The following is a 24,008-nucleotide window of genomic DNA, read 5'->3' on the forward strand; positions in this document are numbered from 1 at the left end:
CGTGCTCAGTTTTCGAAGCAGTTGCAACTGCGCACACACCTAGTTTCATTATGAGCGTCAATATACGCCCTAGTCGTCCCCTTGCTAAAGGGACCCTGAAATGGTTTCTTCAATCATATTTTATTGCAACAACGCTGTAGAGGTGGTCTCTGCGAGTATTCTAGTCTGATTCAGAAAGCTGCGCGTGGAACCAATAATTTACAAACAATTTTTCAAACTTGCCGCTCACAGCCGATTAGGGCGACACCTCACCGCGCGTTTTTACCCGCCCCTACCACATGACGTAAACTGGGCAGCCTTGGCCATGGACTGGGCGACCCTTCTCATTGGCTCTGCCAATTGACGTCACGCGCAATTTTTGCAATATTTCATTTGAAACTGAGCACTGATGCTCCTTGAAATACTATTTTATTGATTGCTTATTATTTTTTAAAACACACGTATACAGAGGTAAGAATCCAGCGCATTTCTTGAAATTAAAGTGGTACTTCCGGTAAAGAAGGAAATCCGTCTGCTCACAAAAGCATGTGTTCTCGTCGAATCTTGGCGCCCGCCTTTAGCGAATTTCCTAGCTGCGCAGACGAGTCGCTGCTATAGCGTACTAGAATTATATATATCGGTGCTGTCGTCGCCCTGTGGGTCTCGGTATGGCGTGTACTGAAAGGCTCGAAGCCCATCTCAGCGGTGGCTGCACGCAGCCGCGCCTCGAGCTCCGGATCTATGCCGTTCGAGCAGCAATCAGGAGACACATGTGCGAAAACTTGGACGGCGTGCCGCACCGATCGTCATCAGAAAGACTACCAGCTATACTCGAGCAGCGACAAAGCATGCCTGCTTATGTTGGGAGCTTTCGGCAACGGCACCGCTCGCGGGCTCTCCGAGGGACGAGCTCTGCTGCTGCCTGGCTGCCGTGGTCGTCGCTAGGCCTATAGCTCGTTTCGCGTCAAGCCGCAGTGGCCGGCGCTTCGGGAGTCGCCTGGGCTATAATAAAAGGCTTACTCTACACATCGCTTTACAGTCAACAGCATCATCTCACAGTAAAGTAATAGTATGGTCACTTTCCGCGACGCCTTCAGCCGCGAAGCGAGCGGGCGCCAGGCGAGCCGGACCCCAACGTCAGGCCAGCGGCAGCTCGAAGGCGGTTGTGGCCAGAAATTTGCTCGTATCACAGTTGTTACCTTTACCAGTAGCTCAGTATTGGTCAGCGATCCTCAAAAATGGCACATTTTTCACATTTCTCGGCCTAGGGTTTATTATTTACGTCAAGAACACTCTTTAGCTCATTTTTTATGACGCCGGCGGACCTGATCCAGGCCGGTCGGCCGGCCGGCATGCTCGGCGTAGTACTTGACGTTCGCACAAGGAAATACAAAACAGCCATTCTACCAGAGATGATGCTTCCTAGATTCGAGCAACGACAACATGTCTGTTCGAAAGTGGATCTTTTGGCAACGACACCGACTGCGGCAACGCCGGGCGACGAACTGCGCGCTGGTCCCAGGCTGCCCTAGTCGTCGCTAGACCTAATGGTTTCGCATCGAAGTCGCGGCTGACGGCGCTTCGGAAGTCGCTTGCGCTATATCAAAATGCCTACTCTTCACATCGCTTTACTGCGAACTCGTCCCATAATAGAATATACATTCGATTTCCACGACGCCTTCAGCAACGGAGCTAGCAGGCGGCAGGCGAAGCGCCACAGCAGCACCAAAGCTGCTATGGGATGAAATTTGCTAGTATCGCATTCATCACTTTTACGATCAGCTCCGTATTGGCCAACGACCGTCAGAAGTGATGCATGTTTGACATGCATCTATCCCAGGGCTTGCTATAAACGTGAACAAGCAATACTAGCGGGTTTTTCACTCGCCGGCGGCCGGCATCAAGGCTGGCAGGCCGGCCCGGCGTGGCTCGGCCCCGAGCGCCCTGAGGAGCGCGCTGTACGTCATCACGACGCTGCCGCTCTCCGCACTCGCTTTGGCTCCCGCTTCCCGTCGTTGCGTCTGCAGCGCGCGGCTCGTCGTTGACAGCTAGCAAGTTGCACGCAGGCGACGAGATGCGATCGGACGTTGCGACGCCGTTCGCAACAGCGCACCGCAGTGAATCGCACTCACTTTCGCACATGTGTCTACGACCACGGGAAGTAAACAAGCAGAGCGCCATTGCTTGACGTATGCATGGGCGGAGCATCGGCCCGTCTTTTCTTTTTTCTTTTTCGGAGCGAGCCCCGCGTGTATGAGTTGAGGGCGGTATGTGGGGGAGAGGAGGAACATCATTTTTAATCGGCGATATCTTCGGTGTTGATGGAGTTCGCTTAACAATTTTTGCGGTGCGGCGACAAGTGATGGAATACCGATCTCTCGTGGGCTTTTGCTAACCTTGGCAAAGAGCTTTTCAGGGTCCCTTTAAGGCGTTGGTGTTCGTTGCTTAAATTTCTGAGAAGAACGCTGACCTTGGTATTTTTGAGGAATATAACTGCCATGCCAGCGTCAGTTCCTCTGTCCACAAGGAACAGCTGCTTGCTTTCCACGACGCTCTCAATTTTCTGTATGTTCTTTGAGCCGATGGTTTCCATTACACAGTAACATGGAGTCATAGTCATGTGTACGTCTAGAATGTGCAGCGCCTCTGGGAGAACACTATCCACGGATATGGTCTTCTCGGTCGAGAACTTGACAGACTGCGATTGCAGATCAATAACGGCGCTGTTTTCGGCCAGGAAATCTATGCCGAGTATAACGTCCCGGGAGCACTCGGCTAGCACGACGAAAGCTGACAGGAATGTTTGGCCTAGCACGGTTGACCGCAACATGCATGTTACAGTAGGTGTGATCAAATGTCCCCCTGCAGTACGCATCTTTGGGCCGTCCCAAGCGGTTGTGACCTTCTGTAGCGCCTTTAGTAGTTGTGACCTTTTGTTGATTTGGGTGCTGTGGCTGCACAGGGCTTGGGAGAGGTAGTGGTGTGCTCGTACCTAAAGCTTGTTGCACCTCTTTGCGAACAATGTCAGCAAGCTTTGCAACGTGAGGCTGTACCTTAGCTGGAAAGAGCTTCGCCAGTTCTTCTCGCACGATGGATCGATTAATCTGACGTAGAGGTTCTGCCGAATTCATCATGGCTCCCTCCGCAGTGGCCGTGAGCATGGATGCTGTTGTGCGGTCGCACTGCCTGGCCCTCATGTCAAGAGACTTTTCTATGGAGGTCGCCTCCTTGACGAAGTCAGCTGCAATAACTGGAGGACTTCGAACCAGGCCAGCGAATAGCTGCTCTTTAACCTCTTCAATTAGGAAGGTCACCTTCTCCTGTCTGACATGTTTGGTCGGCACGTCGGAAGACTCCCTTCATTTCCTCGACATGCACCATCACACTCTCGTTGGGAAATTGATTTCGGGCCTGCAAAAGCAGGTCAGCCTTCTCTTTTCATAACGCGCTATCCTTGAAGACTTGGAGGAACTCGGGTTTGAACATATCCCACGTTCGAAGGCCAGATTCATTGTTTTTAAGCCAGGTCCTCGCGCAGTCTTTGAGGGCAAAATAAACATAGCGCATCTTGCAGTCAGCGCCCCAACCACTGTAGATGGCTACCTGGTCGTACTGGTCCAGCCAGTGCTCGCCGTCCTCGTGGGGACGGCAGTGGTAATGGGGCGGCCCCCGCTGATGGTAAAGCAGGAAAGGCGGGACTGTAGCTGGAGGATTCATTGTGGTAGCACTGGCCCTTCGTGATGGATTAGAAGCAGGGAGCAGTACAAATTCGGAAGGTAGTCCTTGCAATCGGCGACTTTTCTGGCGGTCTGGCATATCTGCCATAGGTATTTGTCCAGGGCTTGAACTGCGGCTCAAAGGGGCGCACACCACATTAACGACGTACCCAGCACCTGCACCATATTACCTCGTACACTCAGGGGCGCTTGGCCAGTGACCTGTTGGTTTCTTTAGATCAGGAAAAGGTGTTTGACTGCATCGAACATAGGCACATGTTTGGAGCACAAAGGGCTTTCGGGTTCCCGGAACGCTTCAGTACGCTTATTACCAAGACATATGAGGGTATCTACAGCTTTCTGGCTGTGAATGGCTGGGAGAGTTCCCCCTTCCCCATCACCTGTGGGGTTAGGCAGGGTTGTCCTTTCTCGCCATTACTCTTTGCACTGACCATCGAGCATTACCCAAGATCAATAACAAGACATCCTGGCGTTCATGGGCTTCCTGTCTCGGGCAGTGGGCCAGGTAAGGTGACGGCTTTTGCTGATGACATAACGCTTTACGTGGGCAATGTGGATAGCCTGATAAGGTGTCTTCGACTTTTCGATGGGTACAGCAAGGTGCCTGACGCTGACCTCAACTTAGCCAAGAACAAGTATCTTCTGATGGACCGGCCTGCTGCGCGCCTCAGCAGTCATGTGTGCATCACGCGCTGTGTGAACATTCGCATTCTTGGGGCCGAGTACAATTCTTATCGTGTAACAAAGTTGGCATGGGACACCATACTGGGCGTGGTTCGTAGCAGGAGCACGATGGTCTCCCGAATTTTATCTGCCATTGCTGGAGCGACGATACTTTGCCCACGCGGTCTTTAGTGGCGGAGTATTTATTTATTTATTTATTTAGAACATACTGCAGGCCTACAGTAGGCCCAAGCAGGAGGGGCGAATACATAATATATGAAAAAAAGAACAGGTTTAGCAAAATTGAAAAATGTTAAATACAAGTTGTAACACAAAATACAGCAATAAATACAAGGCTCAGATGCAAAATACAAAAAGTAAACGTAGAAATAAATGGCTTATTTATGATGTTTGGGGCACATTAGAGCCTCTTGTTCGGGTTTGCCGGGCATTGCAGTCTTGCTATGTTCCCTTCTCTGGGGAGGCCGGACGCTGTTGGAGTGCCGCGCAGCACTCGGGCAGCCTCGTTCGAGGGGTGGGTTCGCCTTTCCTTCTGTGTCCGTATGCTGGCGGCTGTTGGCTCTCCGCTACCTTCTCCGTTTGTTGCAGGAGGATGATTGCCCGGCACTTGCACTCGCCTCCTATTTCTCGCCTCCTAGAACGCAGACGGGGGATGGCGACCGATTTGTGGTTATCGCTAACGGCGGGCTTCCTTCCATGCCATTTGCGTGACTTGATGCGACGCTTGAAATGTAGAGTTTTGTCTACGCGAGACCGCCTGGAACGTTGAGGAGTTGTACGGGCAGCGCTGTGTCCTAACTGCCATCTCCAACAATCCAACCGTCACATGGTATGGCAATGTGTTGTGGGCCGTGTTTTTTCGAGGGTGGTACTGCATGCCAGATTTACAGGTCAGGAAGTGCGACAATCTTTATAGAGAAGTCGTTGTCCTCGCGGCCATTTTGCGCATCTCGTGATAGTTGCCGGGGCTTTTCTACTCCGGCGCAATCGCTTTGAGGCTGTTGCGTCATAATGCCGTCGCCGTGCTCTTTTTCCCGTCATGGGGCGCCTTCATGGGAAGTAATGAGCTTCCTTTCGGAAGAGCTGTTTTTTTCTTGGAGAGCTAGAGTTCCTTCCTTAGTGGGCCTGCCCTTTCCTGTCCGTTTTGGACGGGCCCGTAGGGGTAAATTTTCGGCAGGTCTGATTGTTTAGGTGGGTCGTAATAGTCGTGTATCATCGCTTATTATGATCGCGCAGCGCACGTCAGTATTGACTGTATATGCCATAACGCTTAGCAGTGTTCTGTTCATTGTGCTCATTTTATAGAATTTTATTGACTATCTCCTTGGATATAAATAGCGACACCCATTCTGTCTTGTACTTGTGCGATGTCGTGTTCTCAGGTCTGACGTAGAAACTTAAATGTTCCGTACTTTCGTCATTCTTGCGTCTCATTGCTGCTCATCTCCGTTGAGAATGTCAAATAAACTTTTGCTAACCACAGCAAACTGAAGAGGCCGCCGCGGTGGCTCAGTGGTTATGGTGCTCGGCTGCTGACCGGAAAGACACGGGTTTGATCCCGGCCGCGGCGGTTGAATTTCTTTGGAGGAGAAATTCTAGAGGCCCGTGTACTGTGCGATGTCAGTGCACGTTAAAGAACCCCAGGTGGTCGAAATTTCCGGAGCCCTCCACTACGGCGTCTCTCATAGCCTGAGTAGCTTTGGGACATTAATCCCCATAAACCAAACCAAACCAAACAGCAAAGTGAAGAGTACGGCGAGCCGGCAGGACAATAGCAAAGTGAAGAGCATTGCGAACTGGCAAGGCTGTAGTAAAACAAAAGGCACGGCGAAGAATGAAAGGGTGATAACAAAGGGAAGGCGAGCATGAAAAGGCGGAACAGTAAGGTGCAAAAGTGGAGGAGGAGGAGGAGGAGGAGGATAAGGTGGGTGGGGGAGAGCTTAGTTAAAGCTTACTTTGCGTCGGATGGTGCGTAATGACTTCCTAACCCCGTTTACAGATAGCCGTAATCCTTACGCTTAGGACGTGCGCCACAACCACCAGCGCATAAGCGATTGCGGTTGATGCGTTAGCAGGAAGATACCCCCGCAAACCCTTCGTTGCAGGTGGCATCTGCTAGACAAGAAAAAGTAGGCTACTAAAAAAAGCATACAATATCAGGAATAATTGGTCCAAGACGTGAAAAGACCAAAAACCCGTAAGACATGCATAAGCGATGAGGCGAAAAACGGTAGGTACTATTATTTCTAGAATGAAAAATTTCATAGCTAATCCTGCACATTAGTTGCAAACAGTATACCAGCAAAGCAGCTCGCACTTTGGCACATTCCAATGGAGCATCAGTTCTTCGCCTGCTATGCGCTTTTCGTCTTGAACAGCACCGTCTTTCGACAGGCAGCAGCGCCAAAACCTAAGCAAAATGCAAGCGAATGTACAACTCCTGTCAACCGCCGCGGTTGGTCAGGTGTCAGGGCGCTCGCCTGCTGACCCGAAATATGAGAGTTTGATCCCGGCTGGGGCAATCTAATTTCAATGGAGGCGAAATTCTAGAGGCCCGTGTACTGTGCGATGTCAGTGCACGTTACAGAACCCCAGGTGGTCGAAATTTCCGGAGCCCTTCACTACGGCGTCTCTCATAGCCTCAGTCGCTTTGGGAGGGATGTTAAGCTGCTATAAACCTATAAAACAGCCCCCGTCAAAAGTATACCGCCCAAGGGGCTTGCTTGCGAGACCTGCAGCGTGCCTCGTAATGCATCCTCGACGACCGCAATCTCTCAAATCAGGAGTGGTTTCGCGTCGTCAGTCCTCCCAAGCGTTGGACTGCAAGATGTGCTGGTGAGCCGCGCTAAACAAGTTAGAAGCAAGCTCCTCGGGCTGTATACTTTTGACTAGGGCTGTACGTAGCCGAGAAGAATGTAGCACGACGACAAAAATTAGCCAGGCGCGTGTAATTGACGCTGATAAAAAAAGACGAGCAGCCGCGTGACGAAGCCAAGAGATGACGAGACCTGCACCGGTCGACCAAGGCAGGCAACTAGCGGCAAAACTTGGGTGGGAAGAAATGAGCATAAATAATATTGCCACGTATCATTGTAGTGTCCGTTCGTTGGCGCTCAAGGCCGCAGGAAAGGGGTGTTATCACTTTTGTTCGTGACGCGAGAAGCGACCAGACTAATCTCGATTGATCGCAGCCATGAAGGGCTGCATCTAGGTTTTTCCAGATTACTGTGGATGATCTTGTCCTGTTATCTCGAAGTTTCCTTGACGGCTTTAAATTGGGCGATGCCGCGAGCGGCGGACATTCGTAGTTCGACGACCGACGAGCACGTTTGTTGCTTACGCCGCCGCCGAGTGATTCAGTTCTTTTGCGGGCGCAAGTCAGCCCAAATAAAGAGCTTCGTTTCCAAGACTGGTTGGTGTCTTCCTGGCTACTGGACTTCCGTCACTACAACGTGACAATATATTGAAAACAAGTGCTTTACTTTTAAACAAAGTGTAGGCAGCTAAACTATTCGTGAAAGAACTAAACTACCCAGAATGGTGTTTTAAATTGTTACAAACCACGAATGCTTTACCAATTATTTGTGTCTTATTTGTGTTTGTAAACACACCTCATTGTAGTGCTTCGGTTGCACATTTGAGCTCCGCCTTCGCGATTCATGTTAGTTGGCCTTGTCATTTCTCGCTCAACCTGCTTGCAACGCTGCAAAAAAGTGGGTGTATCAAAAAAGAAAGAAAACTTAGAGCACAGCGACACGTGTGACAGTCAGCAACTGTTTGCAGTACACGGCTTCTTTAATAAAGATTCCGTGCTCCCTTTACCTCTTTTTCACACAAAGCCCGGTTTAGTCGTTGTATTGTTCGGTGGCACAGAAAAAGAATATAGGATATCAAAAACAAAATCTACACAGGCTATAACATCCTCGAGCATGCATTCTTTGGGCTTGTAGAAGAGGGGAAAGGCGGCTTTATCCTGTTAGCAGCCGAGACTTCCTGGTCAGATTTGTATTGTACCTAGCGCCCATGTTCTTAACATAGTACGATAACTTCTGCACCTAAGGATTAACAGCGAGTATGTGCACTCTTTCTATGAAAAGGCTGTTTCTTATTCTCGGGTTCTTTTACGAGGCTTTCGCAGATACATGTTACACTTGATGCTTTAAAACTGACAGATCGGGAAGCATCTTCTTGCTTTAGGAATCGTTCTCCGGAAGACTGTACACAAAACAAGCCAAATTTTCAGGCAGTTAAACACAGTGTCACCTGCATAAGCCAAACAAAACAATGCTGCACCATGCGTTCACAGTGTTCCGAGTAGACGCAAGTTGGCGGCTATAATTTTGTTAGTTCAATCCATCGCTTTTATCTTACCCTTAACATACGCTGGTCTTGTTTTTTTATTATACATTGTCTGTTCTGAAAGTAGTAGGACTCATTTTTTTAAACAAAATTTATTCAAGAGAATAGTACACACGATTACAATTTTTCAAGGTAGCACCCTTCCGCACCTACACGCTGCTGCCAATCAGTTTTACAGTTTTCGTACGCCTCCAGGAACGCCTGGACCGGAATGCTGTTTAGCTCCCTCGTCACGGCCTTTTGAACCACCTCTACCTATCCGTGATGTTCCCCCTTGAGCGTCGATTTTATTCTCGGGAATAGGTAAAAGTCTGGCGGGGCCAAGTCGAGGCTATAGGGGGGCTGAGGTAGCGTTGCCGCCATGTGCTGGGCAAAAAATCGGGGTCCTCATTCACATGATGAAGAAGATTCTACCGGTTGGCCTCTTCCTCCTCTGACAACACTCCGGGCACCAACTTCGCGCACGCTTTTCTCATGCATAAGTTTTCTGTCATGGTCTCAAAAACTTGGGTTTGAGGAATGCTCAAGTCATCAGCAATCATTCTGTTACTTATTCTACGATCACCGTTAAGTAAATGTTTCACTCGCTATACATTTTTGATAGTCTTGCTGGTCGAAGGGCGTCTGGAGCGGTCGTCTTCCTCCGCTCTTTCCTTACCTTCTCGGAACAGCTTGTGCCACTCAAAAAACACCTGATCTACCCATGGCAGCGTCACCGTAGGCCTCCTTAATCATGTTGTGAGTCTCTTTGCCCGTTTTACCAAGATTTACTCAAAATTTCATCGCGTATCGCTGATCCAGTAAACGCTCAACGATTCTGCGTGACGAGACGTTTCGACCGGGGTTCACAGTACAAGCGACCTCCTCTCTTCAACGGCCGAGAGCCGACTGCCGATTTTCCCCAGCATTCCCAATATCCCCCTTCAACGATCCTGCACTCGCAGACCACCTCTCGTCCGCCCGTTCGCCCAGAAAAAAACCAGTCCTACTACTTTCAGAACAGACCCTGTATATGCACAGTTAGTTCTTTATCTCAGAACGCTATTCGACAAATGACCTTAATGTCTACTCTGCTCGAGCATCCCTGTGGCCATTGGGCCCACAGTTTGTTTGTTTGTTTGTTTGTTTGTTTGTTTGTTTGTTTGTTTGTTGTGCTTAAGACTGTACATAAGTAGTGTCAAGGGGCAGAGGCAAAAGGCGATAGCAATGAACGCCTGACTGGTATTTGACTGGTAGTGTCATGGTAGCTCAAGGTGGGGTCGACTTTGTCGCTCTGCTTTCCGACGCGAATTACGCGAGGTTTCTCCACACTGCCATGAGCTGTGGAAAGCGTCTAGCTAGCGTATGCGATCTGGTGCATCGCAATCGGGAGTTCTGTGAGCTTTCTTGTGCGCAGCTCCGAATAAACCTCGCCCTTCAAGACAATGCGGTTAGTCATCGCGACCCTAACACGGCATAAGAAGGGAAAAAAAATGGCAAAAAAGCATGCGCATATCGAAAAAAATTGCCGCCTCAGTGGTTCAGTGGTTGTGCCGCTCGGCTGCTGACCCGAAAGACGCGAGTTCGATCCCGACCGTGGCAGTCGTATTTAAATGGAGGCGAAATTCTAGCGGCCCGTGTACTGTGCGATGTCAGTGCACGTTAAAGAACCCCAGGTGGTCGAAATTATTCCGGAGCACTTCACTACGGCGTGCCTCATAGTGCTTTGGGACGTTAAACCAACGTAAACTAAACCAGGTAAGAATTAGGTGAGAAATGAGGTTGAGGAGCGAATTGTTTTTGGCACAACAGAAAACTTGGTCTTCATAGTAACCGATTATAAAAGGGCTTGGTGAGAAAAGTATTTAAAGATATTTCCAGATAATTTTTCCATTGGTAGATGCACAGGTTTTTTAATTTTAGGTATCCTGATTCTGGAAACCATTATCAACAATCGCGACAGTGATTTCATGATTGCATTAAGTGCGGAGCTAAAAACTATGCAGTCCTAGATGCCAGACAATAAATGAAACCATTTAGTGTATCATACCATTCATTTCACTTTCTGTATCAAAAGGTGTTACCGCATCGTGAAGAACGGCTCATCACGGATGTGTTAGTAAACTGGTATTATCATTTCAACCAATAAATGCAAAAAACTCTAGAGCAGTGTTGTAACAAAAACTGCAGGCTTTTACTGCGTTCTGAAGAAGATCTTTCATACTGTTGAAGGGATCACTGGAGAAAAGGCCAGCCAAAATAAAATACTCCAAACTATTCTGCCACAAAAAAAACTATATGTCCTTACCAGTAGATCAGCAATATTTTAGCGACATCATGTCACGTGATGGGATACACTCATGTTGCAATGTTTTACCACAGAATATTGCTCCCTGTGCCTATGTGATTTTCAACATAAAATTCAAAGATAAATCCTGTATTCTTTGTTATTACACAAGCCTAGGCTTTCAATGTGAAGCTACAGCTTTTCATTTTCACCATAATCTCATAGCACGTTTTGGTCACTTACTGGCCATTTTAAACTTTGCGCGGTCTTTAAGTTTTTATGAACTTTGACTAGATGTCTGTTAATGTTAGCTTCTGCTCTCTAACAGCCACCTGCAAAACAACGATGACTTCAAGTTAAGTCCGTCTCGATAGCAGCTGCTTTGCACAGACGCTTGCCAAAGATACTGGAAGACGTCGAGGTGTCCTCAAAGCGCAGATATATTCAGATAATTTGCTGTAAAATGTGTTAAAGTCAGGTGGATGCTCCATGTTCCAGAAATAGACGTGGTTTGCCCTTAGTAATTTTCTCATTTTGCCCTTATTCACTACAATCGTGCTTGTGGTACTGAGAGAAGTTGCTGCAAAAAAAAAAACCCCAAACACTGCTTACCCTATACTGGAGTAGAGAGAATGAAACTGCCTTCAAGCGCACTTTCTAACAAGGGCAGAGTCTGGTGCCGCGGCCATGTGGTATATTTTCATTGTTACAAATACTGAATACTTATGATTGCTAGGGAAGCAGGTTTCCTATTAAAACATGCTGAGCTCTGGCTCTTACCAAAATTTCAAATGAGGTTTCAATCCCCTCGAATTGTTAACCAGTAGAAATTCATTGTTGCGTCCTTCCACTGCAAACTGCCTCAAGTTACCAAGATTGGAGGTGCAAATGTGACTGTATTAAAAGCAGAAAACATTCTCTAATTCAGTGGTTGAAAAGTACCCCAAGACGTGGGCAGCATACCACGCTCCTAAAAGAGGGATTGTGCGAGAAGCCTCCCTACTTCATTCTTTGAGTAACTTATGTATAAAGTCAAGTTTCATAAACTGTTTCTAATGTAATAAAGTTCTTCCACGATGGAAGAAATGCTGAAACATTGGGGCGGTACCAATAGACTTGGGCTGCATATTCAAGCAGTGCGCAAGAAAACTGCTTACTTCATTCTTGCAGTAATTCGCGCTTAACCCTTACAAAAAGTTTTAGACAGTCTATAGAGTGTCTATAGACTTCTGTCTATAAAGTCTATAGGCTGTCTATAGACAAAAATCTATAGAAATTACAAATGCCTTAGACAGTCTATAGATAATCTATAGATTTATGGCCATACACTTTTAGTAGACTTTTGTCTATAGACTATGAATAGACAAAAAGCAATATCTATAGGAAGTCAATAGAGTCAATAAGAAATCTATAGACTGTCTATAGACCATTTTTATAAGGGAAAGTGCAGTTGTTTTCACACTGTTGCTAATAAAATAAAGTTCCTCCATAGTGTGAGAAATGCCTAAACTTAAGGGCGCGACTTGTCGGCAATTGGCTCTGTTGCTATAGCGTTTGGTTCCTGGCTGCGAGTTCGCAGCGGTCGCTTTCCCGCACAGGCAAATTGAAGAATAAAAGGAAAGAACTGCCGAGTACTAACACTTCGGGGTCTATTAAGAAACTCCGCGTGACCAAAATTATTCCGGAGCGATCCAGAAAGACTTGCCTCGCAGACTGACTTCTTGCTATATATTAAGGCGCAAATCCTCTATGGCTTATGAGTAGAAAATTCCAGCGTTGTCGTTGACCGCAAGGGGGGTCAGGAAAATTCAGTGTGCCGTCAAAATGCCCCCACAGAGCGGAAGTGACGTCATCAAATCGGAAGTGAAAGGCTGGAAGTGATGTGTTGGTCTGGTTAATATAAGCGTATGCCGTTTGGTCATTCCTTAAGGCCTTCACCCTAAGACCCTTCCTTAGTGCCTTTATTGGAAAGGCCTTTGAGACATTAGTACTATTCACTAGCTATTATTACCTAATGAACATTATAGTTAACTAGTAGCCCACGATGACGCACAAATGCTGTCGCATTCGCAGGACGTAAGTAGCCTTATGTGCCCTCCATAATTTTTTAACCTTTGGACGAAGTTCAGGGGTGTGAGTGTGAGCGAAAACTCTCCAGCACATATGTGTGGCTAGACTGCCTTTCGCTAGTGCACACGAAGTGAACGAGGTGTGTTTCCTTCCTTCCAGATGGGGCTGGCAGGGACGCTAACCGCGAGCAGCGCGTCGTCCGCTACGAAGCTGGGCGCCCTGGGCTGCCTGCTCTTGGGCGGCTGGGCCGAGCTCTTCCCGCGGCGTACACTCATCGAGGGCCGGCCGCGGGGCGCCACCATGCTCGATCTTGCCCACTTGGTGCGTATCTGGACGGTAGCTTGTTTTAAAGCGAATTGTATTTCCAATACGAAAATACTTAACACTTCTTCCCCCCCGGTTAAATTTCAGCTAATTCTGTATACTTAGTTTTTTGAGTGTGTGTTTGTCTTCTGATTTTTTTTCTGAATGTGCATATTGTGAAATGTTTTGTTTATTGTTAATTGATATTTATTATTGTCTATCATTAACTATTTTCTATTGTGATCATGTTTGCTCATTGTTTTTTATCTTTTGTCCATTCGGCCCCCGTTTCCATGATGTGTTGATCGGGGTGTAGGCCTTGTCAGGAGGCATGCTTGGTCTACCTCCTTTAGCCTCACCTCGAGGTCATATCGTATATAATATGGTCAAATAAACATACTACTAAATACTACTACTAGTGCCCCTTAGCACTAATATCATTAGTCAAGAGATAGCAAAGTGGGCGAAGGAACAAGTGCGAGTTAATGATATCCTAGTTGAAATAAAGAAGAAGGAATGAGCCCCGATAAGACAATAGACAAGTTATGGTTTCTTAAGGTAACTAAATGGATCCTAGAATGAGGCATGTGTAGGGCGAGGGGCGGTAGAAAGATTGGTTTGGTTTATTGGGGTTTAACGTCCCAAAGCAACTCAGGCTATGAGAGACGCCGTAGTGAAGGGCTCCGGAAATATGGACCACCTGGGGTTCTTTGACCTGCACTGACATCGCACAGCACACGGGCCTCTAGAATTTCGCCTTCATCGAAATTCGGCCGCCGCGGCCGGGATCGCGCCCGCGTCTTTCGGGTCAGCAGCCGAGCGCCGTAACCACTGAGCCACCACGGTGGAAAGAAATATAGAATTAGGAAGTTCACGCATATGGACAGGTGAGAGCTGGCCAAGGACACGTTTAGCGGGATTTCAACGGCAAAATTCTTCGTCGTTTGAACGAAGGCAGAATTTGATTCTAATAGTGACGACTAATAGCCTAGCAACACTCCTTGCCGCAGCCACACGCAAGGTACAGCAGCTTTCTTCTTCGCGTTCGTCGCCGCCGAGAGAGCAGCTGAGGAGAGCAGCGAAAAAATGCCGCTTGTTCAGGTGCGGTCTAGGAACGCCTCGGCGGCTAGCTCGGTAGCAGCGATCCCGATATTCACGAGCAATGTTACGGCGCCCCAATAAGATTTTAGTTTCACGGCTTGCCGGGCTGCTCTCCTCAGGCTCTTTTAAGGTATCGCCGCCGCGATCATTTGCATGCTCGTGTACCTGTTCCTGAAGAAGCTGCCAGTTTATACTAGTAACGTGGGACTCAATCGCACTCTTGAAATCACACTCTCTTACAGATTCGCGCGAATAGCTAGTACTGTGATTAATGGGAGAGAGAGAAATGGACGGAAAGGCAGGGAGGTTCACCAGGCGATGCCCAGTTGGCTACCCTACACTTCGGGAGGGGAACAAAGGGGAAAAAAGGAAAAAGAGTGCCAATGAATGTTTTCTGTCTCCAGCGACCACTACGTCACGGGGACAGAGGGCGCGCACTGAAAACTTAAAGGTTATAGACGGGAATACAACCCCGAGTCCCTTAAGAATCTCAGGAGCGCTTTAACCGGTTTCCTTTGTGAGGAAGGGGTTGTCCAAGGCCCCAGAATGTTGGACTCTGTTAGAGGACGCGAGTCCAAGTGGTACAGAGTAGCAATGAGGGAACCGCGCTCTCGCTCAAAACGAGGGCAGTCACAGAGGAGGTGTCCAATCGTTTCATCATAACCGCACTGGTCACACTCTGCAGAGTCTGCCATAGGCGTTTGTAAACGCCACTCCCAGCCAACGGCGGCACAACAGCATAGTATCACCGCGGGGGAGGCCGAATGGTATATGAAGTTGAAGCAAGAGGTCAAAGTGGTGCGAGCGGGGTGTCCAACCTCCAGGGGCAGACCACGACGTTACAGTCAGGTTTCGGGCGAGCAGTTGAAGGTGCCTTGCTGCGTCACATCTTGTCAGTGGTATGCGGACAGTGTTGGTTGTATCGTGAGCCGATCGAGCAGCATCATCAGCTAAGGCGTTACCAACAATGCCGTTATGGCCTGGTACCCACTGGAAGATGGTTTCATGATCTTGTTCGATTGACTGGTGGTGCAGATATCGCATCTCAGCTACAAGTTGCTCTGTAATTAATGTTTCACAAAATTACCAAGCAGGTGAGAAGGTAGGCAGTGAAGAGCGAAAACTGGCAGACTTGCGTCAAACATGGAAGCTATTAATTGGGCGATCTTGTGCCCACAAATAGAAGCAACCCGGCGGCAGCGCTAGCATTAAGTCTACTCCGCAATCTACGAAGAGCAAAATCCTCGCTTATCTGGGGCGCGCTCAGTTCAGCGATTGCGAAGAACTGTAGGAGTAAGGCGCAGAAAGCTTCTAATCTCGAACGTTTTTCCAAGCATTTCACCCTATAAAAGCAACGCGTTAGGCCGGGGAGATTTTTGGCATTGATTACGAGACTGGGAGAATCCGGTGGCACTGGAGATCGAATCTTACAGCTCCCGAATGCGTGGAAAACGCTCTAACCACTTTTAATGGCCATCGAAGCGAAGAATGATACAAACAACGTCTGTCATCTTTGGTCCAAGACTTTACTTTGGTTAGAAGTAAGTACGCTCAATAGCTAAGGTTTAAATTTTCAGAGCGTGCCGTGCAGACTGAGAGAGTTAATCTTTTTCACCAAAAAACTATTCAATAAAAGCAATCGGTTGTAAGTTGATGTGAATGATGCCGTCTTGCTGATATCTTGCAGATGCTAATCCTCGCATCGTGTGCTGCCTACGCTGCAAAGACAAGTCTGCTGTGGTCTGAAGCCTACAAGAACAATCAATGGTGGGAGACAGTACCCTACGACATGCTCATCGAGGTCCTCTCAGCTATCACACTGGTGAGTGCCTTACGCAACCATAATTTCTTCAATTGAACGTTCTTTAGCAATGCCGCGTAAGGTAACAGCTTAGTGCACATACGACCATTTCGGTGTTTCCAAACCGATGACTGCCACGTCACATCGCGCACGACGTAAAATATTCTAACTGAATTTACATTATGACACCCGAACGCATCATTGAGGCTGCTGTGTCTAACTAGCGTTCATCCTTTTAATACATGAATACTACGCGATGCACAGAAGAAAGTAAGACGACGGATACACACAGCACGAAGGTACGAAAAGGAAAGAAAGAAAGACAGTCTTTTAGAACAACCATACTCGACAGCGTGCTATAATTATTTTCATGTTTGTGTCCTCGAAACAAAGAGAACTTTCAGCAAATTTCGCCCACCACCGGTTAGAATCTTTTGGTAGACACACTGGTTGCCTGAGCCTGTGCCGCTCATTATGCAGTTGCTATGAACAATCAGGGTACAAAGATAGGTCAGTGGTTTCCTTGCCCGATCCATGATATCCGACCAAAATGCAAGTGCACATCAAGCTTTAAAAGCAACTCCGCTAACCATGCAATTCGTTCTCATTATGAGAGCAGATTGGCACATACGCTTAGTGTGCGCTCAGAAAGTGTTTCACAAATGGTTTTTGCCAAAGAGCACATGCGTCACCGCGCGCATTGAGCCCTTCATGCCACAGCAGCGGATCAGCACCCCTTGTAACCTAGGCACAATGCGTGTCTGATAGGGGAAACGGGGTGAAATCCGGTTTTAGCAGTGCCCTTACAGGATGTAACAGCTGCTTCGATGCAGAGGGTCGTTGGTCCACATTAGATGACGTGTGTGTAGTGGAAAATTAACGATCACAGCGCAAGCGGAACTTGCGGAAAGCCTTTGCTGACACTTGCGCTTTTTACTTAGAGAGAGTCGGAATTAAAAGAGCGAAATAGAGTGTGGGGCCAATGCCTTGCACGTAGAAATGAAAAATCACTGTGCATAGGCTCGTAACTGAACGTTGAGAATCATTATTCACCACATGCCATTCTAGCACACACACAAAAAGCCTGGGCTAGCATTGGCTCCGAACGCATACTTTCTCCTTACACAATGCTCACGGATGCAGTTAAGATTCTTCAGTTTGCGGTCGGCTAAGTTTTCATGGAAAGATCTGCCTTGTACAGCGATAGCATTGTGTGACAGGGATGTTCGGTAAGAACACAGTTTCTAAAAGCATGAAGAACTAAATCGGCCAGAAAGCAACGCTTCTGAAACTGGAACATGAATTTATTTCTTTGTTTATGTTGACTGCAGTGAGCGAAACACGCCAAGACGAGAAATTTAGAACGAAGAGGGGTGGCGGCTATTACTAACTGAATTTATTGAACCATACAGACGCAATTTATATGACGAATATATAAGAGAGGGGATGACAAGAGACAGAAACAGGAAAAGACAGGCGGCCGTCTTCACGTGGAAGTTGAGCAACCATGATATGGCAAGTGGCTGAATATGTCGTCGTTTTTTTTTTTTACACAGCGATTGCGTTAGGAAAGCCCCACTAAGATAGGAGATAGTCCGCCCAGAACACGAAAAACACGAAGAAGGCATCGCTAGAAAAAAAACGGCAGGCCAAAGGCAAGGTGACAAAAACAGTGTCAAATTAAGCAGTCAGAATTAACGGCAAAGTGACAAGCCTTAACACGCTACGGAGAGCTTTAAAAACAGAAGTCATCTAAGGAGGATGCAAAAAAAAGTAAAATCACTGACAGAGCAATAGCAGTCTCAAAAACGGTATGGCAGAATAAACAAAAAACACTACTGTTTAAAAGCTAAAAAGACAAAAAAAAACCGGCTTTAAGTCTATGTTCTAGTGTTATGCGGGCATCTGATAACACCAGCTTTGCCAACGTCATTCTGAATTCAGCACTTAAATCTTCCACGCTCAGCGCTCATCTAAAAAAAAAAGAAAAATCTGCGTTCGGCATTAGAGCCCCCATTAAAGCTCGTCCACACTTTCTTTGTATCATACTAGTATCCCTTTATTGATGCATTCGTTCCTAGTCACGTCACTTACAACTTTTTTACAAAAGGGAAATACAATTCCCAATCATCGTCTGCGCAACATTTACAAATCCAAGCCATCCGCGTGGCATCACACGTAGCTCTTGATTTATTAATGCTCTTTGCTTAATTATTACATGATCACGACATCGTATCAGTCCACTGCCTTTTTCGTATCACCATGGCTTCATATTCATCAAGCTATTGAATCACACTGCGTTTTCAATCTGTGAATCGCATCTTTTCGTAGTTAACTGCAACTGTACAGTTTCCACTACATTTGCACCTAGGTACAATATTCTATTTCCAAATCGCCGTGCTAACCACAGCAAAGTGATATATTTGTAGCCATTACATTTTTGAACACCACATGTTTTGCTCTGACACCGTCATTATCTTTTGCATGTTTTCAAGAACAAGCTGAAGGTCTTTCTGTTGCAAAACGCGTTTTTTTTTCATTTGTTTCTGTGTAATTTTAGTACTAGCGTCATTATGAAGTTTGCGTGTCTGCGTGTTATGACTCATATCCTTCTTCTCTGTTGCAATCAATCCTCTGATTTTGCTGATATTAGATCTTTAGTTTGTAGTTATCTATTGAGGTTCCTGTTACAGTAATTTGACTTTGGCATCCTGGCCTGTACATTACATGTTGAGCAATTCTGGGGTCAATTAACTGTGATTTGATTTGAAAAAAAAACTAGAAGAACAGTATCCGAGCATAACTACACTGCGACGCACAGGCTGAGTGGAAGTAATGTTCTCCAAAAACCAATGACAAACAAGGTCGGTAAAGATCTCTAGGCTACATAAAACTAAACGACAGCAGCATCAAGAGATAAAAGGCAGGAAGAAATACGAACAAGCCACAGCACCAATCTCTTGTACAGGTGTCCATCTACGCAGCTAAGTTCTTTGTCAACCAAAGAAGTGGAAAGTGTACTTTTCTTTCGTTCTCGTTATTTCGCCCCGCGCAGTCAGCATAAACGATCACCGACGACCACCAACGAGACTGCTGTTCTGCCATATTCTTGTTTTCCTTTCTTTATGCTATGATGGCTGATCTTAGTTGGTCAGCACAAGACGAGAATAATTTCAGCCAGTGAAGCGGCACTACAATGCTCGAATTCCTTGGTTACTCTGCAACATAGTGCGCTTGATGGCGTGAACGCCATCAAGTGAGAGCAGCACTGCTTTGTGCTTTGTTTTCCGTTTGTTTCTTTCGCATCGCTGCCAGAGATAGGGCATTCAATGCCAAGAATTTCCAGTTCATGGGCACACCTGAGAGTACGGTACTTTGAAACAAACGGAGGTATAAAAATATCAGCGTCCACCTCGCCAGTATAGAAAGTATATCTAATACGGTGAGTCTAATCAAGGCCGCCTTTTAAGAGCAACTAATTGCCTGGTTGGTTTCCACTTCACGGTTAGGCTAACTAATTTGTAGGTGTTAGCACTGGCAAGTGCAGAATCGTTCGGGGATAAAGTACTGCACATCCGCAAGATCAAATTTCTCGGCCCCTCTAGCCTTCTGTGCACCAAACTAATGAGTTAAGTACTCTACATAAAATGGAACGTGGTGCCTCCGATACGGGCATCGTACAATGATATGCCATAATAACAGCTTTACGAGCGGGAGATAGAAGAAATGAACACGCAGGGACACAACACCACGCACAAACCAACGCAGGTTACGTAAGAAAGCACTGCAGCAACTGCAAAAAGGATGGACGTAATGATGACGTCAACGCCTTCGAGCTATTTTAAAATGAGTGCATCGTGACAAGTAGGAACCGCGACTCACTGGCAAGGAAAATTATAGAAGTACATATGATAACAAAGCTTCAGGAAAGATGTATTAGCGCACCCTATACAGCACTTTCAGAAAAAAAAAATATGGGGGCATCTAAGCAATTTTCATGATGAGTAAAAGCGAGAGCATTACTTTGTCGCTGAGCACGGCCCTGCATTTTGTCGCCGAGTTCACCATGCACGTGGTCACCACCGCCGCGTACTTAAAAGCGCGATTGAGGTGTCCACTGACCCCGGAAGCCATTTATGAGCCCTTCCTTGTTTCAAAATCGACGAGGTCCGCATCGTTGTGAACGCGAACGACAATGAACCCAATAAACGCCGGCGGCCTATGATCTAGGGGGGGGGGGGGGGGCGATGACGTGATTCGCGTGCTGCGTTTCTACCGCGCGTGCTTATCACGGCTTTCTGAGGACGGCGGTCTTTTCGCACAAGGAGCCTAGTAATGCTCTCACATTAAAAGAAAAATGTTGCCTTGATTGAGAATGTTGACACGTGCCTAAGTACTTCGACAATGGCGCTAGGCTCTTGACCCGAGAGACGCGGGCTCGATCCCGGCCGCGGCGGTTGAATATCGACGGAGGCGAAATCCTAGAGGCCCGTGGACTGTGCCATGTCAGTGCACGTTAAAAAACCGCATGCTCCTCAGACTGCGACATATTGCTGGCGTTGAAATACACACAAAGGACAGAGAGCACAAACACACAGGACAGACGCTGCCCTCGGTCCTTTGTGTGTATTTTAACGCTAGTAATATGCCGCAGTCTGTGGATCAAAAGCACCAACTAGCCCAACTTTATTCTTTAATCAGAACCCCAGGTGGTCGAAATTTCTGGAGCCCTTCACTAGGGCGTCTCGCATAGCCTGGGTCACTTTGGGACGTTAAACCCCTGTAATCCAAACCATACTTTGATATTTTTTATGTTTCTTAAGCATAACTTATGAGCATCGCTTTCCATTTCTGGCCGCCAGTTGGCCACGTATTACGATTGGACAGCCAATAAAGATTTGAGTTGTGAGTCAGCGCTGTGCTGTGTCCCTGCGTGTTCCTCTCTTCTATGTTGCTTGGTCGCGCTGTAGTTACGCAAAACCGTCACCAAATCGCCCAACAACTTGCCTTGTGTTGTGTCCCCTTATTGCTTTTGTGTGTGTAACGACCACTCGCATCCTCCTCCTAACGACCACTCGCATCCTCCTCCTAACGACCACTTGCCCCTCGTCGCACGCTGTCGCCAGATGCCCCCCCCATGGTGCGCCCCCGCACCCTCCTCCTGTTTTGGGAAGCCACTCCCTCCCGTGGACGCTTCTCCGCTCCCTCCTTTCTTCGGGCGGCCAGTTCGGCTCCTGCCTCGGTCGACGCTGGTCGCACCCTCATCGGCTTTAAATAAACGAAGTCTTAAAGTACCGTGTGCGTCTTTCGCTGCATTCAACACAGCGACCGGACACGACAGTGGCGACGAGAAAGTGGATTCGACCCGCGCTACGCAACGCTATTGACAAGCCATGGCTACGCGAGGGTTTCCCAATCAGATACCAGAGTTCAACGGCTCATCGTGGTCATCGTGGGTTGGACGCCTTCAGTTCTACTTTGAAGCTAACAACATCACAGACCCAGCCTTGAAGAGGGCCAACCTGCTGACGCTGTGCGGGGAGCAGACCTACGATACTGTCTGCGCCCTTATTCAGCCAAGCACACCAGCGGCAGTGTCTTACGACGACATCGTAAAAGCGCTGCAAAAGCACTACGACCCAAGGCCATCCGAGGTCTACAGTCGGGCTCGCTTCCAACGACGAGATCAACTGGGAGGAGAAACTGTGAGCGCCTACGTAGCCGCGCTCAAGAAGCTCGCTGCCGACTGCAATTTTGGAACGCTGTCGACAACAGCTACCGGGCAGGAGGGAGACGCAGCTTCTTCTGCTAACACCACCATGCTTCCCTTGGACGTGATGTTACGCGACAGATTTGTGTGCGGACTGAGTGACGAGTCACTGCAGCAGCGCCTGTTCGCTGAGAAGGACCTCACATTCAGCAAAGCTTACGACATCGCCGTTCGAGCGGAGAGCGCCGGTCACCAGCAGAGAGGGATTCGCCGGAACACCGAGCCGGTACACCAGACAAGCAACCAGGTGCGCAAGCCTTCTGTTGTTGTAAAATCGGTCAAAAAGGCACAACGCTGCTGGCGGTGTGACGACCAACACAACCCCCAGGGATGTCGATTCCAGTCAGCCACGTGTAATTTTTGCCACAAGCGAGGGCATATCGAAAGAGCATGCATTACGAAACGGAGACTTGCCAAGATAAAGTCACCTTCCCAGCCTAATCACAGCGTCAACGCCTCAGAGAATACGCCGCTATCTGATCTCCATGGAACAACATCAGCAACACCATCTGTGTTGTACGACCTGAACACCATGAATCTCGGCACGCGACCGAAGATTTTTACAGAAGTAAGCGTACATCACCAGCTGATTAAGTTCGAGGTGGACTCCGGCGCAGCCTGTACTCTGATCAGTGAGGACACGTTCCGAACTTCATGGCCATCTGACGCACCCGCCCTGCAACAAGACGACACGCACCTGCGAACGTGGTCAGGACAGAATCTGCCACTATTGGGCTCTGCCAACGTGCAGGTTAACTACAACGGCCAGACCCATACGCTACCTCTGCTTGTTGTGAAGGGCACAGGATCAAGCCTTCTAGGGAGAAACTGGTTTTCTCCACTAGGCGTGATGATATGCGGCATACACCAGACGCCGAGCCAGAACATGGTTGAGCAACTGCAAGAGAAATACGAAAGAGTATTCTCGGAAGAGATTCCAGGAAACGAAGGGCCCCCGGTCACACTGGAGTTGTTGGACAACGCGCAACCCAAATTTCTGAAGGCCAGGCCGGTGCCGTTTGCTCTCCGAGATTCGGTTGAAAAAGAGTTGGACAAACTGGAGCAGCAAGGTGTCATCGAGCTGACGCAGCATTCAGAATGGGCCACACCACTTGTCGTAGTTCGCAAGAAGAACGGAACCATACGCCTCTGCGGAGACTACCGGAGCACCGTCAATCTTACGACTAAAGCGTCCTCTTACCCGCTACCGACACCTGAAGAAGTATTCAGTGTACTACGTGGCGCAAGAGTCTTCAGCACATTGGACCTCACCCAGGCGTATCAGCAGCTGAAGGTGAGCGAGTCAACTGCTGAATTATTGGCAATTAACACACTGAAAGGCTTGTACAAAGTCAAGCGACTGCCTTTTGGCGTAGCTGCAGCCCCGGCCATATTTCAAAAATTCATGGAGACAGTGCTTCAGGGCATCCCAGGAGTTTGTGTCTACCTTGACGATGTCATCATCAGTGGCACTTCCACTGAAGAGCATGCAGTGCGCCTAGAGCTCGTTCTCGAAAGGCTAGCAAACGCTAATTTGTGCATAAGCAAATCGAAGTGCTGTTTTGCGGTGCCAGAGGTGCAATTTCTGGGACACCGAATTGATGCGGAAGGCATTCACCCTACCGAGGACAAAGTGCGAGCGATCACAGAAGCACGAGCTCCAACAAACAAGCAGGAGCTACAGGCTTTTCTCGGACTCTTGACGTTCTACGACCGGTTCTTGGAACAAAGAGCTACCGTGGCCAACGACTTATACCAACTCCTTCGGAAAGATGTGACATGGACATGGTCGCCACGCCATCAGCAGTCATTCGATGCCCTGAAAGACCGGATTCGAAGATGTACAGTCCTCCGCCACTACGACGAAAGGAAGCCTCTGCTTTTGGCTTGCGACGCATCACCGTACGGAGTCGGCGCGGTTCTATCGCAAACTGACGA

At 48.0% G+C, this 24,008-nt stretch overlaps 1 protein-coding gene across 5 annotated transcripts in view; it reads left to right on the forward strand.

Moving 5' to 3' along the window:
• Positions 1 to 24,008, forward strand: part of LOC149336900 (ATP-binding cassette sub-family C member 2-like) — a 166,994-nt gene that overhangs the window by 64,053 nt on the left and 78,933 nt on the right. For 3 of the 5 annotated variants that reach the window (XM_089553194.1, XM_089553192.1, XM_089553193.1), the window contains exons 2-3: positions 13,255 to 13,416; positions 16,187 to 16,321. In XM_089553194.1, the coding sequence (XP_089409320.1) occupies positions 13,255 to 13,416; positions 16,187 to 16,321 (297 nt within the window). Of the gene's footprint in view, positions 1 to 13,254; positions 13,417 to 16,186; positions 16,322 to 24,008 lie in introns of those variants that run through there. The other 2 variants (XM_089553197.1, XM_089553196.1) reach the window with 2 other exon arrangements.

The sequence above is a fragment of the Amblyomma mixtum genome, chromosome 7 (genome assembly GCF_055824585.1).
Source record: "Amblyomma mixtum isolate Tamu chromosome 7, ASM5582458v1, whole genome shotgun sequence".
NCBI lineage: Eukaryota > Metazoa > Arthropoda > Arachnida > Ixodida > Ixodidae > Amblyomma > Amblyomma mixtum.